We start from the raw sequence: 16,083 nt of genomic DNA, 5'->3' as shown, positions 1-16,083 counted from the left end.
TTGTACAGATTTGGGTGGGATACAAACCACAGAGTATGTACCACGAACCTTATAGTCTCTGGAGAGCTCGTGGACCTTTAGACCATGACCCTGAGTGCAGGACACTTAATTAGTGCCCTGGCGTGGTACAGGGGACAGAACTCTTGTGCTGTCCACGGTGGATTTGTGGTTAGTGTAGGAGATAGTCCTCCGGCATCACCGTTTTCTTCCTTCAAAGCCCTGCAGACCCTGTTTTGAAAAGACGCTAGGAGGTGGGCCTGCTTCCTTGTGTCCCAAAGGGTGGGTGACACCACTGTGGCCCCAGGGGAAGCACCTGTGTCCTCTGAAGCCGTGAGAGCTGTGCGGGGCCTGGTGGAGGTGAAGTGCAGACCCAGGTGGAATTCTCTGGCGTTGCCTTTCCTTAGTAGCGCCTCCACTGCCCCCGTGAGAGCTCGGTTGGACCTCCAGGCGCACTGTTGTGCATCCTGACGAACGGAGAACGCAAGGTGTGGCAGTATTTTTCCATGGATTACTTGCAGCTTCAGAATGTTTGGTGGAATGGAAGACTCCTGTCTCTGCACACAAAGGAGAAATGCCTTCTCCCGTTTTCTGAAGCTTCTCTTGCACATAGCTGTGTTCGCGGCCTCTCAGCAGCCGTTCTGCTCTCGCTCTTTCGGTTTGACTGGCTACTCTGAACTCAAGTCCCGCTGCGGTCCTGTGCCTCTCATGAGTCGGGTGGGTGCATTGTCCTGTCTAGGGCAGGCTTCTGCTGTCCCTGCTTTAATGGTGGCCCCCGGACCACGGACAAGAGTGTTACTGCATGCTGTTCTTGGTCAAGGCAGTCCAGATATGGATTCCTTTTAGAGATGCTGAGAAGAAACTTCCCTCTCTTCCCCACTGCCCTCCCACTCCATACTCACTGTGTTCTCCTAGCGTCACCCCCCCCATCCTCTCACCCCATTCCCCCAGGCCCCTCTCCAGGTGGAGGGAGTGGCCCCAGGTCAGGGGTCCTCAGCACTTAGGCCCAGCCCACTCTCCAGCTCAGGGAATTTGTTTGCAAATTTCATAGGAAGCCCTAAATCACCTGGCTGAACCTTTCCCCAGAGTCAGGTGTCTGTGTGGGTGGTGGCTGGAGCCCACCCTTTGGAGAGGATGCTGTCAGTTTCACCTTCAGAATTGTGGGCCGAGGATTGTTTTGCACTGTTGTTGCCGCCTCTGCCACCGGCTGAGGGCTGTAGCAAAGTAGTTAGGCTTGCCTGAGTTCAAGTACTAGGGCGCGCCCCTGATCTGGCCTTAGCTCTGTCCTCCAAACTTCCCTGATGATCCGGAGTAAAGGAGTGAGAGGGCGGCAGAACCTTATTATCTGGCCCCCCAGCCCCTGCCACTTCCTCCTCCCTATAACTAGAAATGGGAGCTCCATGTTATCTAGAAAGAGATGATTCAGGGGAGTGCAGGCCTAGATGTGGAAAATGTGTGTGTGTTTGTTTAGTTCTCTAAATGGTGAGTGTGACAGCCCTGCTTTTTTTGTAGAGTAACCACAGCTCCCTGCCTCCTCCTGTCTCTTGGGGGTTAGGGTTTTGACCCGGGACAGCTGCCTGGAGGGGGAAGTTGCTTGTGCAGGTGGTCGGCCCCTGGAGGCTGGGATTACTGTGCAGCAGGGGCTGTGGCTGGCACGGGGAGAAGTGTTTTCTGAGAAGATTCCCAGGCGTCTGTCATGGAAAGCGGGAACTCACCCCCATGGGGATCTGGCTGAGATGCATGGAGAACGTGAGCCCCTGCACTGTCTCCCACGGAGACTGGCTGCTTCTGCCCCGGCCCAGGTGCTGCAGTTAGATTTTGAGTGTCTGGGCTCTGGATGTGGTCTCCCCACCTTTGCCGGCCTTGTGGGGCCTTTATAAAACTCTGTGCTCTTTTTCCAAGCACCTTCCTCTTTGGAATGTGAAGTTACCACCTGAGGGTTGGGTCTCCTCCACGATGAATCCCTGAAACCTAATAGGTTTTCAGTTCTTCTCCTGTCTAACAAAAATAAACCTGTCAGTACACAGGTTAAACAGGAAGTAACATAAAAAAGCCCTCAGCAGATCTTGGACTGAGGCCCTGATCTGGACTTGGACTGAAGCTTCCCAGGAGAGCTGCCCGACAGGCCCGCAGCCTGCCCGCGGTGGCCCAAGGCCAAGCCTGTCCTGCCGAGCCCCTCTCCTGGGTGGCGGGGCCTGACCCCCGTACAGTCACTGTGTGTCTTCTCTGGACTGCCTGTTGAGCCCCTCCTGGGTTTTTCTGGCGCTGGTGGGTTTTGGCAGTTCCTGCCTCTTCCCTTTGCTCGCACCTCTCCTCGCCTGGAGCCCCCGCACTTCCTGTCTGAATCCCACCGGGCGATCAAAGCCCATTTGGAGGGACGGTGTTGTGAGGCGTCCCCAGCAGCTCAGGCATCAGCAGCTCCCCTTTTTGGTCATTTGAAGCACATCCACCATATGTATATTTTGACCTTTCCTTCATTAGCCTTAGCATTTTCTTTTGTGTTCTTAGATGATTTCAGGTGTGTACGCTTGTGAGGCCACCAGGTTTGTGGGCAGTGGTGCCCAGGCCGGCCGTGCCTCCCCCGTACACCATCAGTGCTCACATGACCACTTGGATTGAGGCCCAGATTGGCACTTGCCCTCTCCTGGGTTGCTGTGTGCCAAAGAGGTGTTTCCTCATCTTCCTTTTTGGGAGCGGCTCTGAGTCTGTTGGCTCATCTGAAGAACGCGTGGGGACTGACTGCATGGCCTGGGTTGCCGGCGACACCCTGGATACTTTTTATATGGTCTGAGCGATAAGTGCTGTGAGATTGGGAGATCAGTTGATCTTACAGCGCTGTGGGGTTTTCCTCCTCAAACAGACTATGTTTAATTAATGAACATTAGACTTTAGCCCCACTTTGCGGCTTCTCGTTGATAGATTGTTGTGCACCTTTCCCGTTCTCATGCTTTTCCGTTGGACTGAAGGCGCTCCCTCTCCCCTCTGGAAGGTAGCCTTGAGCACAGCAGGAGCATGGCCTCCACTTTGGGGAAATCGAGGTCGCAATCCCTTGTTTACACGTCTAGGCCTTTCATTTGCTGCTTGTTACCCGGGAGCCAGAGGAGACGTGTAGCAAGCTGATGCCCAGGAGTGTGGTCCCCACCTCTGCTCGGAGGCCCATGGTGAACCCTGGCTTCCCAGGGTCCAGACCCGGTGTCTTCCACCCGCTGACTAAACTTTTCTTGGCAATGAGTCGCCGTGACAGCCCAGTGGGCTTTCTGGGAAGCACAGCTGCAGGCCATCTGGCGTGTGTGTAGGGACATTCAGGAACCCTGGGAAGATTCAGCGTTTTATCAGGAGGCAAGTGAATGAAATCATCTTCCTGGAATTTGTGGCCCTTCAGGCCTTGGGGTGTTTAAGCGTCCTTTCCCTAGAGCCCCTCTTGAGGCCGTGGTGAAGGTCACGCGCTGAAAAGGATTTTCCTGCCGCTCTTTGCTGGAAGTCAGATGAGGGGCTGGTTGGTGTGGGGCTCTGGGTGTGCACTGCCCTCCCCCGGCCCCTGCAGGTGTCTCGTCATCCGGACAAAGATGAGGCTCAGTGGGCAGGGGACTGTTTACTGCGGTCTTGGCCTCAGTGGACGGGAACCAGCCAGAGACTGGGTGTGACCTCTGAGGAGAATGTGTCCAGGGGTGAAGGGGCAGTTGTCGTCACTGCCGGCCCCTCTTGAGGTGACCTCTTCCAGTGCCAGCTTTTCTCTCTGTATCCTAGTATTAAAGAGAAAACTTAATTTTTTCTGGGTCCTTCCTTGAATAAAAGCCCATTTATCTCATCAGTGAGACAACCGGGGGTCTGGGTTGTACTCACCAGCCTGAGACCAGACCTGCCCTTGCAAGCAGCCTTTGGCGGCTTTCTGCGGGTGGGTTCGTTGGGACCATTAACCAGGCGATGGCTTTTCTGAGTTTACTTGTGGCTGCTCTAAATTTTGAGTTGTTTGGAATCAGCGTAAAGTTTGGGGTTTATCCATAGGCTTTGGCAATTCTTAAGTTGCTCAACTTGTAGGGGCTGAAAAATTCTTTTACAGAGTTTGACTGGGGCTTTCTTAAGATGGTCTAGGAAATCTGAAGTTCGCCCACCCCCCACCCCCCCATCCCGAAAAATTCTTATTTGCCCACAGGAGCTGAGAGAGACTTGTGAGGAAGTATTTGAGAAGTGTGACCCTTTGTATGTCTCTTTTCCCAGGCCACCATGGCTGTTGTTGGCGCCTCTGCTGTCTCCAGCTGTCCCCCATGTCACCTCGCCTCCTTGCTGCCTGTGTCCGGAGGGTGTGCATCGCTTCCAGTGGATCAGAAACCTGGTTCCAGAGTTCGGAGTCTCCAGCTCTCACGTCAGGGTGCTTTCTTCACCTGCAGAGTTTTTTGAGCTCATGAAGGTAAGTTGTGTCTAAGAGAGAGGGTCAGACATGGAATTAGAGGTTTGGGGGCATAAGGTTGGCCGAGTCCTGGGCTGAAGCACCTTGTTTTCTAGACACTTTTGATGGCTGCTCAGCTTATTCCTGCGGGTTCCACCTGTTAGGTTTCCGCTTCACAGATGGCTGAGTTGAGCCGTGATCAGAAGCTCCCCTGGGTGGCTGATGTCTCAGGTGGAGCAGCTCAGAGCTTGCGGGCACTGAGGGTCAGGTCCTAGGTTTTGTTTCTTGTGACAGATTGATTCCCGTCGTTCCGTGTTGGAGATGTAGGCTAGGCGGGAGGTTAGTGAGAGCTTGGGGACCTCAGCAGGCACGTCCCCGCTGAGGACGTCTGGGAGGGAACGAACCTCATTCTGGTTAGGGCATGGCAGACTCCTGCCCCGGCAACGGCTCCAACACACAGTAGCTCCATAAAGTAGATGACAGGAAATGGAGACATAATGACCTATGGATGGGATTTGATATGTAGGAAGTGGCCGGGAGCCTCTCAATTCAGTGGAGAGTACTTACAGGTAACTGGAAAGTCTGGATGTCTGGTTTTAGGTCTCGTGATCCTGGTTCTTTTCCGTAATTCTGTCTAAAGTTTGTACCTTCTCTCTCTTGGTGGAGATGCTAAACTTCGCATTTGGCGGGGTTCGGCTTTCAATACATTAGTCAGGTGTTCATGCCACGTCTAGTTATTTGGGGTTAAACTGCTCATTGGAATGAAGTAATTAAACGCTAATTAATTTTTGGTTACATGAATTCTGAGTTTGTATTAATTCAGTGATGTTAGAATTAAGGTATGATGCGGTCAGGAGAAGTGCTGGGACATAACAGGAAATATATGTAGATGTTCCTTTTTCTGCACAACAAACTCTAGTTCATTTGAATGCTTGCACATTTTCTCTCCTTTGCCCTGTTGTTCTGTAGATCCACTCTTAGCTTAATTTCCGGCTGGCTCATTCTGGTATGCTGTGTGTGTGTGTGTGTGTGTGTGTGTGTGTGTGTGTGTGTGTGTGTGCGCGTGCACGCACGCACATACATGCATGCATGCTCTCCCCCACTTCCCTACACTGCTTGACTCTCCTGTGTGTCCTTGTTTGTGTAGAACTGATGCTGAGGCTGTTTGCTCTTTACTCCTACTTGGTTCTCTGCTTGGCTTGAAGAAACAGGTTTTTCAAAGGAGGTGGTTCTTAGTGTCCCAATCAACTCCGGGTGAAGGATGGACTGAGTCTCCACATGGGGGTCCCCTGGCCTGGAGGTGAGGCCACGCGGCGCCTGGAGGGACGCGTGAGGGGCTCAGCCCAGCAGGCCAGGAAGAAGCCGAGGCCACCGTTCCCTGCCTTCTGCACTGAGTCATGGGCGGGTTCTCCGGCAAGTTCTATGTGGAGCGGGATGTGTTTCTTCCTGGGACAGAGTGGCCCGTGTTCCCTGAGAAGAGAGTGCAGCGTGGTTTCTGCCTGGGCCCAGGCCTTCGTGACAGCTGAGCTTGTACCAGAGGACCTGGCGCCATGGCAAACAATTGCATAGACTTTTGCTGCCCGAACTTGATTGCCTCACACTTTACTTGTTTTCCTCTCTTTCCTGTCTTCATACTCACTTTCCCCACAAGCAACCATCTGAATAAATAACAAAACGAAGGAAACAGCAAACATAGGAAATTCTTTTGTTTGTTCCTTGCATATAAGCCTTTCCCAGTGGTGTGTTTATCTAGTCAAGATGCCCCTCTTCCTCCGTCGACAGTGCCGACAGTGCAGGCTGTTTGGGCTATGTGGGAAAGCCAGCACGTGTGTGTGTCCTGCCTCCCCGGTGCCCTCGCCAGCTTGCCCTGAGGGTGGTGCTGCCCTTCTTCCTGCTCTTGACCTCCTCTGGGGCCTGGCCGTGCTGGTGAGGGGTCCGGTGTACTCCCATGGCTGGATCAGGTCTAGGGAGAGGATGCTGGCTATTGGAACTGATGCATCATCTTTGAATGTTGGTGTGTTCCGTTTGTGTGTCTAGCTAGGTACCTGTCTGTCTGCATCTCAAAACTGTTGCATGCTTGGGACTTCCCTGCTGGCGCAGTGGTTAAGAATCCGCCTGCCAATGCAGGTGACACGGGTTCGAGCTCTGGTCCGGGAAGATCCCACATGCCGTGGAGCAGCTAAGCCTGTGCTCCACAACTACTGAGCCTGTGCTCTAGAGCTACTGAGCCTGCGTGCCACAACTACTGAAGCCCGCATGCCTAGAGCCCGTGGTCTGTAACAAGAGAAGCCACCACAATGAGAAGCTCGTGCACCGCAATGAAGAGTAGCCCCCGCTCACCACAACTAGAGAAAGCCCGCGTGCAGCGACGAAGACCCGACACAGCCAAAAATAAACATAAATAAATGTATTTTAAAAAAAATTACATGCTCATTATAAAACCCCAGGTGTGCAGACGGGGCTGGAGTGCAAGTTTGCCCCCGCACTCCCTCGTCTGGCTCTGCTCCTCGGACGGACACACACACACACACACACACACACACACACACACACACACACACACACACACACACACACACACACACACACACACACACACACACACACACACACACACACACACACACACACACACACCCATACAGGTGTGCATGGGGTGGTGACGGGGGAGCATGGTTTGCTTCTGTTCCTGCAGTGCACTGTGGCCATCCCCTCAGGTCAGTGTGCAAAGACCTTCATTCTTTTCGTGGCTGTGCTGTATCTTATAGCATGGCTAGATCATGCCTTATTTTCAGGCTGAGTATTTTAAATTAGGGTTGTGGGTCCTTACCTGGTAGGTTACCACACACATTTGGGGCTTGCTTTAAATATTAATTGGTGAAGATACAGGATAGTGCAGCTTGCAGTGTTATTTGCCTCCAATATCAAAGGACTGTATCTTTCTCACTGAACTGTGAAAATGGTGATTATGAATTTTGAATTGTTTCTTCTCTTCAGGGGCAGATAAAAGTAGCCAAGAGGCGGGTCGTGATGGCGTCCCTCTACCTGGGGACAGGTCCTTTGGAACAGGAACTGGTAAGGTTTAAGCAGGGGTGGTCCTACTGGCAGTAGTGAGTCACCCTAAAACCTCGGGCTGTGTAGAGCCGTGGAGTTGGGGTAGAGCCGCCCTCCTTGGCCTGCGTCTCAGGCCAGCTTTTGTTCTTGTTGCCCCAGATTCTGGGGCACGTCAGGAGGATCAGGTAGGGGTGCAGGGAGATGTGATCCTGGGCCTCCTGACCTTGCTGGCCCGTGTCCTCCTCACCCTGCGCAGGGGCCGTAGGCCGTCTGTCTGCCAAGCCGGGGCTCCGAGAATTGTGACCCGCAGGCCAAACCTGGCCACTGCCTATTTATGTGTGGAATATGGGCTAAGGATGGTGTTCACATTTTCTTTTTTTAAAATTTATTTATTTATTTATTTATTTTTGGCTGCGTTGAGTTTTTGTTGCTGCGTGCGGGCTTTCTCTAGTTGCAGTGAGTGGGGGCTACTCTTCCTTGCGGTGCGTGGGCTTCTTATTGCAGTGGCTTCTCTCTTTTTTTAAAAATAAATTTATTTGTTTATTTTATTTTTGGCTGCGTTGGGTCTTTGTTGCTGTGCTCAGGCTTTCTCTAGTTGTGGCGAGCAGGGGCTACTCTTTGTTGCGGTGCGCGGGCTTCTCATTGCAGTGGCTTCTCGTTGCGGAGCACTGGCTCTAGGCACGCGGGCTTCAGTAGTCGTGGCGTGCGGGCTCTAGAGTGCAGGCTCAGTAGTTGTGGCGCATGGGCTTAGTTGCTCTGCCCATGCGCCACAACTACTGAGCCTGTGCTCTAGAGCCCGTGAGCCATGACTACTGAAGCCCGTGAACCTAGATCTTCTGCCATGTGGGATCTTCCTGGACCAGGGCTCAAACCCGTGTCCTCTGCTTTACATTTTCAATGTTTGGCAAAAGATCAAAAGAGGAGTAGTAATTGTGTCACATGAAAAGCATGTGAAATTCAGATCTCTGTGTCCATAAATGAAGCTTTATTGGAGCATAGTGACTCTCATTAATTTTTGTTCTGTCTATGGCTGCTTTCTTGCTACAGTGGCTGAACTGAGTAACTGTGACAGGGATCATCTGACCTGCAAAGCCCAAGATATTTACTGTCTGGTCCTTTATAGAGAAGGCTTTCTGAGTCTGTGTTAGACAGAGGAGCCAGCATGGCAGGTCGAGCTGGCCGTTGCTTTCGCCCAGGGCTGGTGTCGGGTGCGGGTCTGCAGCCAGCCTGGCTCCACCTAGACTTGCTGTCATGCCGTGCTTGTCCCTTCCAACGAGACACGCGGGGCTGGGAAGGAGCAGATGTCAGCTGTTGTGCAGCGGGTGCTTCCTGTAGGACGAGCCCAGCGCAGAATCTGTAGGTTGAGCTGAAGTGGGTGTGAATGAGGTCGTTGTGTTGTCGGAGTCCCTGGATGGCTTTCTACTCTGAGGGAGTGAGATGGACCCTTGCCCACAGCAAGTGTTTCTTGGTTTGCCTTGTTCAGCAACCCCCAGGGCATAGCTGGAAGAGAACAGGGGCTGTGGTAGGGGGCAGGAGAGAGCCCACCCCTTCCCTTCCTGTGTGAGGAAAGGCTGCCCCGCTTTCAGGACGTGCTCTTAGCTGCCACCTTGGGAAGCGTGTTTGTTCTCCTGGGAGAAGAATGCCACGTCCAGCCTGTGGAGAGTGGCAGTGGGCAGGTTGTGTCTTGGATTTATTCATTCAGCAAATATTTACCGAGTGATGTCTGTGTGTGGGGCGCTGTTTGTTGTGTGCCTGTAAGGATGATCCATTGGAACGTGTGTGGGAGCTGGTGTCTTAGTGTTTTCAAGAGCGGCGAGGTCCAGACCCTTGGGCACCGCGTCCCTGACTCCCAGAGCCTTCATCCTGCCAGGCCCGGGCCGCAGACGCCATGTCTTCGGATTACGGTTACCGCGGTGGCCTCAGGTGAAGAGATTCTGCAGCGTTGGCTTCTGGGCAAGCGTGGCTGGTGTGTGCGTGTACATGCTTGTGTGTGTGTTCAAAGAGGACCGTGGGGGCATTAGCTGACAGGTTGGTTCATTTCTTTAATACATAACCATCTTTTCAGATCTTTCATTTCTGTTCTTTTGGGGTCTTTTCTTGGCAGGTGGATTGCCTGGAAAGCACTCTAGAAAAGTCACTCCAGACGAAGTTTCCTTCCGACCTCAGGGTGTCCATTCTCTTAGACTTCACGCGGGGCTCAAGAGGTAGGTCTGACGCCCTCCCTGGCCCCCTGATTCTTCCCTGTTCAGGAAGAACGAGGAATTACACCCTCACCGCCCTGTCCTTAGCCAGCAGCAAGGCTATTTGAAGCCCTTCTGGGATGGCCCAGGACGGCCTGTCCGTCAGGATTCTGTCTGTGGCAAGTGACCGACAGTCCAAGTAAAAATGACTTTGGGAAAAAGAGAATTGTTTTGACTTCCACGTCTGACCTGATTCGGGTGGGTCGTGATTTGGGGCTTGGACCTTTAGGCTGGCTTCATTCTCTGGCTCCTTGCGGCAGCCTCTGGCAGTCCCAGGCCCATCTTGCCACATCTTGTCCACTGGAAGAGCATCTGCTTCCCTCGTGGTCAGCCTGGAGCTCCTGCATGGCCTGTCTCGGGCTCTGTGCCGGGCCTCCTGAGCGTGCTGACCGGCCCAGCCTGGGCCTGCGTGCCTTCCCAGAGCTGGGGTGGACAGAGTCATCTTCACCCAGAGCAGAAATATGAGAGCGGGGCTGGGTGGTGCCCCCGGGAGGAGATTGGGTGCAGTTACCATGAGGCGGGTAGAGGGTGCTGTGGGGCTGGAAGAGCGGATGTCCACTACACGGGCCGCTCAGTCCTGCCCCGAGATGTGGTGGGTGTCCAGGTAGAAGCTGTCCCGGAGCCCCTCTGGCTGAAAACAGCCCCCGGCGGTCTGACTTGGACGGCTGCGCAGGCCCTTGGTAGGTGGCGCTGCACTGGCGGGCTGCATGTTTTTCCTGGTGTGACTCTGCCGTCCTTGCTCTCCTGCTTGCCCACGTCTTCAGGAAGGAAAAACTCTCGCACGATGCTGCTCCCACTCCTGCAGAGGTTTCCAGAACAGGTCCGAGTGTCTCTCTTCCACACGCCTAACCTCCGTGGGCTCCTCCGGCTCCTCATCCCCGAGCGCTTCAACGAGACCATCGGCCTGCAGCACATCAAGGTGTACCTCTTCGACAACAGCGTCATCCTGAGCGGGTGAGTTGGCTTCCTTCTGTCGGGGTCTCCAGGGCAGAGACCAGCAGCACGCAGAGAAGGGAAGGTCCGTCCCCGCGAGCCTTCGAGGGCCTGCTGCTACGTGTTTAGTCTGGTTGCCTGGCCCTCCTGGCGTCTTCCCGGTGTCCTGTCTGCCACGGAGGCTGGAAGCCACGAAGGGCGACTGAAAGCTGGCCGTGGTTTACTGAGCCCTTACTCTGTGTTTGCTCCTGGGTGAGCCACTCGTGTACTGTCTCAGCTAATGCTCACTGTCACCCCACGTGGTCTTTCCCTCACTTTGTACACAAGAAGCCCGAGAGGACAAATAACTTTGTCAGGCAGGGCTGGGTGGGAATCCAGGCCCTTTGGGGGACACTGGGGCCAAGCCCGAGTGGTCCTTGGCTCTGTAAGTGTCTGCATCTCCTCTCGGTGGTCAGCTCGGTGAGGGGACGGCCTTGCGGTCACTCCTCTGTGTCACCTTAGTGTCACTCTCGCCCACCTCTCGTGAGCGGCCAGGCTCAGTAGCTGTTTGTTTTATTTTATTTTATTTTATCTATTTATTTATTTATTTTTGGCTGTGTAGGGTCTTCGTTGCTGTGCGCGGGCTTTCTCTAGTTGCGGCGAGCAGGGGCTACTCTTTGTCGCGGTGCACGGGCTTCTCATTACAGTGGCTTCTCTCTTTGCGGAGCACGGGCTCTAGGTGCACGGGCTTCAGTAGTTGTGGCACGTGGGCTCAGTAGTTGTGGCTCGTGGGCTCTAGAGCGCAGGTTCAGTAGTTGTGGTGCGCGGGCTTAGCTGCTCTGCGGCATATGGGATCCTCCCAGGCCAGGGCTGGAACCTGTGTCCCCTGCATTGGTGGCCGGATTCCTAACCACTGCGCCCCCAGGGAAGCCCGTCAGTAGCTGTTTGTTAATTGGCTGCTGGTGCACCTGATCCAAGTTGGTTGCTCCCCTGCTCCTGCTGGTGACCCTGAGACCGGGGTCACCAGCACTTGCTGTCGCACCCTATCGCCTGAGTCCTCACCTGCTGCTTTCCTCCCTGTAGCGCAAACCTGAGTGACTCCTACTTCACCAACCGGCAGGACCGCTACGTGTTCTTGCAGGACTGTCCTGAGATTGCGGACTTCTTCACGGAGCTGGTGGACGCGGTGGGGGACGTGTCTCTGCAGTTGCAGGGGGACAACACAGTGCAGGTGGTGGAGGGGATGGTGCATCCTTACAAAGGTAGGGTCCCGGGCTCCTCGCCCTCCTGAGCCTGGGGGTGGTGAGGGTGAGGAGGGCGCGCCTCTGGGGGCCTTGCCACGGGTTTAGGAGACTTGGGTGGCAGAGCCTTGTTCTGCTTTTGTCTTTGGAGCCAGACAGACGTGACTCACTGGCTATCGGTCATGCTCTGCGGGTGAGGGAGCCGCCGGGGAAGGTGGGATTGTGGGCTTCGGGTCTGGGTGCCCGCGGGAGTGAGCCGGGAGCCTGCCCTGCACTTACAGGAAGCGGCCTGCTGGATGGCCACCCCCCTCAGGGCCACCTCCCGTGACTCTGGAGCACAGAGGGTCTGTGGCTCTCGGCTCCATTGAGGTCTGCGGCCTCCTGCCTGGAACGTGAAATGGGAGAGTCCTCGGTCCTGCTCACTGGAAACAGGCAAACCCTGGCATCTAGCATTCCCGGGCTATTTGCATTCCTGTGATTCTTGTGGCCGTGGCTTCCTGGTGGCCTTTAAGGAGGCCTGCTGCTGAATTTGCAACCGTGTCAGCAATGTGGGGAACGGGTTAAACCTAGCCCATGTGAGGAGAAGAGCCAGAAAGGAAGCATCTGAGTGGGGATGTCTGGTGGGAACCCTGTCCCGGGGGCCTGGGGATCTGTGCACTGTGGAGCCAGCCCGTGATCTGAGTGCCTGCCTTGCCTGCTGCCACTACGCCTGTGTGCTGTAGAGTAGTATGATAATTACTGTTATGATTTAAATTTCCACAATACAAATGCATGGAAGTCTGTGTTCTCTTGCATTATATGAGCACCTACATAGTGTTCTCAATTTTACTCTCTGGCTCACAGAGCCTGAAATATTTACTGTCTGGCCCGTACAGGAAACACTGGCTGACCCCTGATCTAACTTAACAGGCCTGGCGTGAATATGCAGAAAAAAGGGCCCCCATTCGGGGCAGAATTGAGAGTCAGCACGCTCAGAGGGCGTGGGGGGCTGGGCACAGCCGTGTTCGGGACCAGGGCAGCTCAAGAGAAGCAGTGAGTGAGCGGCCCCCGTGGTGGCCGCCGTCAGTAAGGAGGGATCCCCGCAAGCAACATTCCTTCTCTGGGCTGTTGCCCAGCCCTGGAAGGCACTCGGGCGTGTGCGCCTGTTCCCAGCCCAGAGCGCGAGAGCGGTGACCAGGACAGTCGTGCTGCCCGTCTCTCTCTTGTTGATCAGCCCTGCCCAAGGCTTGCTATTCTGTCAGTTTTTTCAGAGAATCAACTTTTGACAATGTTGAAGTTACCTATTTTTATATTGTTGTTTTCTTTCTGTTAATTTTTGCTTTATATAATGTGCTTCCTTGTACTGTATTTTTTGGCTTTTCCTGTTGTTTTTCCTCCTAACTTCTTGAGTTGGATGCTTTAGCTCATTAACTCTCTTATCATCTACTGATAGAATTTAGACTCACTTCTTTTCCCTTCATTGTGTCCATGCAGCCACTCGTCACTGGTGTCCGTGTGAAAACAAGGCCCAGAGCCTGCCTGTTCACCTCTGACCCTTTGTGGCTCGCTCTCCTGCTCTCTGGTCATACTTAAACGTGTCTCTGTCGGACACATGTTCTTTCTGACGTGTAACATGCACACTAGTCACGGGTGTGCAGCTTATGTACGTGTTCTTAGTGGGTTGGCTCCCAGAAGCCCCCTCGGGTCCCTAGCCAGGCGCGACCCCCGTGTGCCCACTATCCTGACCACTGCCGCCCTCAACTAGTCTTGCCTGTTTTTGAACTTTTCGTAAGTGGATTGGTAGAGGCCTTTTCATTTCCCCCTGAGTGCAGGCTTCTTGTGGCAAGATCCTTTTCCGGGCATTTCTGTCCACAGAGGAGCCTCACATGGGCCCAGTGTCTTGTGCTCAATCGAGACGTGTTTGGTGAAGGATCAGTTGTGGCATCTGTGCTTGCCTGTCACATGCCATGTGGTGTGTCTCCCGTGCTGAATGGGAGTCCAGAGCCTCCCTTCTCTGCTCCTGACTCCCCTTTGCCATGTCTCCCTCTAGGTGACCGGGCTGCGTATTGCAAGGCAGCCAATAAGAGGGTTATGGATGTGATCAACTCAGCCAGGACCCGCCAGCAGATGCTGCATGCCCAGACCTTCCACAGCAACTCCCTCTTAACCCAGGAAGATGCAGCCGCCGCTGGAGACCAGAGGCCAGCCCCAGACACCTGGATTTACCCATTGATCCAGATGAAGCCCTTTGAGATTCAGATCGATGAGATTGTCACTGAGACCCTGCTGACAGAGGCCGAGCGAGGCGCTAAGGTCTACCTTACCACTGGCTACTTCAACCTGACCCAGGCCTACATGGACCTGGTCTTGGGCACGCGAGCCGAGTACCAGATCCTGCTGGCCTCGCCGGAGGTGAACGGCTTCTTCGGGGCCAAGGGGGTGGCAGGTGCCATCCCGGCTGCCTACGTGCATATTGAGCGGCAGTTCTACAGTGAGGTGTGCAGCCTGGGGCAGCAGGAGCGGGTCCAGCTGCAGGAGTACTGGCGGAGGGGCTGGACGTTTCATGCCAAAGGTACGTGGCAGCCGGCTGGCCAGAGGACGGCCCCCATGCCGGACAGCCGGGGGGGTGGACCAGTTGGCCCACTTGTTAGCGCCCGTGGTGCCGGTGCCTGCCTGGTAGAGCCCTGCCCCTTCCCCTGTCTGTCTCCATGACAGCCCTGCGGGCACATCACAGTCATCGCATTTATGTGCGTTTCAGTTATGCAAGATCTCTCCCAAAACTTATAAACTCAGATCATTTGGGGGGCTGTTTTAAAAAACATACACATAACCTCTCCCCTCAAATAGATGAAAAGGCACGTGCTTTAGTCTTTCTGTGATCATCCGAGTTCTCCCGCATTGGCCCTGCCCTTCTTGGGGACAGAGAGGGTTCCTTAGGGATCATTTGTTTGGCGTCAAACAGCCCACTTTTTCAGTCCCTTCCTCAGCAGTCCTGTTTTTTCCCCTATGTGCCAAACCTTCGTGTTTTTTTTTTTTTTTATAGCTGAGAAAACTGAGGCTATCTACTTAGAATGTTTATTACATGTACCGGACTGCCTCAGGGTGGGTCAGAGTGTGAATTGCATATTGTAATGGTCTCTCTTGCACAGTTATGTGCATCTGTGGGGCAGCCCACATGTGGCACAATCCCAGGGGATAGCCACGATGTGAACAAACGGGTTTAGAACCCTGTGCCTTCTCCATGCCGAGGGCATCTGCCTCTCGAGTGTGACTGCTCCTTTCTGTCCTCCGGGAGACCCCATGGCCAGCTCGGTTAGTCCTGTGTGTAAAGGAATAGTGGACAGCATGGGGACCCCAAGCCCCGACTGAAGTGCCTGGCTTTCCTGAATTCTTGCTGGTGGTTCAGAGACCCATTTTGCTCCTGCGCTAGTCCTGGGGGCTTGCGGAGAGCCTGAGCGAGGCGGGAGGGGGATGGTGTTGTCACAGCCACTCATCTATGTTGTTTAGACTTGAGGTCACTTTGAACCCTCAGGTTGGACTCTTGTTTCCTTAAACCATTGGTTTCCATCTGGAGATATACTAGGAAATCCCCCCAGGCCACCCTAGGCCTCCTGGGTCCAGCCCTCTGGGATTGGGTGGTTTCCACTTGCTGCTGTGAGGCCTGCGTGCCTGCTCAGGCAGGTGGCACTGTCTGGTGTGGGAAGTGAGCTCTGCCATTGTACCGATCCTGGATGTGTCATGGGCTAAGCCCGGCCGGTGATTAGGTGTCTCCGGGCAGGCAGGCCAGCCCACGGGGGTGTGGAAGGTATTTTAGGATTGGCTCTGTTACTTCTGAGAATAACAGTGGTGCCTGGGGTGGGGTAGTGGAGACAGAGAGCTGGATAGTGGGAGGAGCTTTGAGCTCTGAGGGGACCTGTGTGCCTGGCGAGCCGCGCAGAGGCACGTTGAGAGCGCTCGCTCCTCGTCTGCCCTGTGGCTGGGTCGGTGCGGGGGGTCCCTTGTCACTTTGGGGCCCCCAGCGTAGCCTGGCCCATCAGTTCTGAGAGTGCTATGGGTTATTTCCGTGAAGCTGCGCTGATAAACGTGCAGTGACTCCCCAGTTACCGTTGAAACAGAAACACCCAACCGGCTTTTCCAGTGTGTCTCGCCTTTTCCCGGACTGGCGTGCTCCAGCCGCTCCCTCCTGCCGCACGCCCTGTTGCGGGTGGAGCCCTGCCACCTGGCAGCTGGCTTAGTGGGGAAGGCCAGGAATCCCAGGGTGTGTGCAGTAGAC

At 54.5% G+C, this 16,083-nt stretch overlaps 1 protein-coding gene across 11 annotated transcripts in view; it reads left to right on the top strand.

The window, feature by feature from the left end:
* Positions 1-16,083, top strand: part of PGS1 (phosphatidylglycerophosphate synthase 1) — a 108,488-nt gene that overhangs the window by 4,829 nt on the left and 87,576 nt on the right. For 10 of the 11 annotated variants that reach the window (XR_009537629.1, XR_009537627.1, XR_009537628.1 and 7 more), the window contains exons 2-7: positions 4,216-4,405; positions 7,382-7,459; positions 9,543-9,642; positions 10,443-10,632; positions 11,674-11,852; positions 13,861-14,382. Coding sequence is in view for 7 of the 11 variants with exons in the window: in XM_060134749.1 (XP_059990732.1) it covers positions 4,216-4,405; positions 7,382-7,459; positions 9,543-9,642; positions 10,443-10,632; positions 11,674-11,852; positions 13,861-14,382 (1,259 nt within the window). In the remaining 4 variants the exon portion in view is untranslated. The remainder of the gene's footprint in view (positions 1-4,215; positions 4,406-7,381; positions 7,460-9,542; positions 9,643-10,442; positions 10,633-11,673; positions 11,853-13,860; positions 14,383-16,083) is intronic. The other variant, XM_060134751.1, reaches the window with a different exon arrangement.

The sequence above is a fragment of the Lagenorhynchus albirostris genome, chromosome 20 (genome assembly GCF_949774975.1).
Source record: "Lagenorhynchus albirostris chromosome 20, mLagAlb1.1, whole genome shotgun sequence".
Taxonomy (NCBI): Eukaryota; Metazoa; Chordata; class Mammalia; order Artiodactyla; family Delphinidae; genus Lagenorhynchus; species Lagenorhynchus albirostris.
The sequence above is the reverse complement of the archived record's forward strand: the minus strand, read 5'-3'. Positions and strand labels throughout refer to the sequence as shown.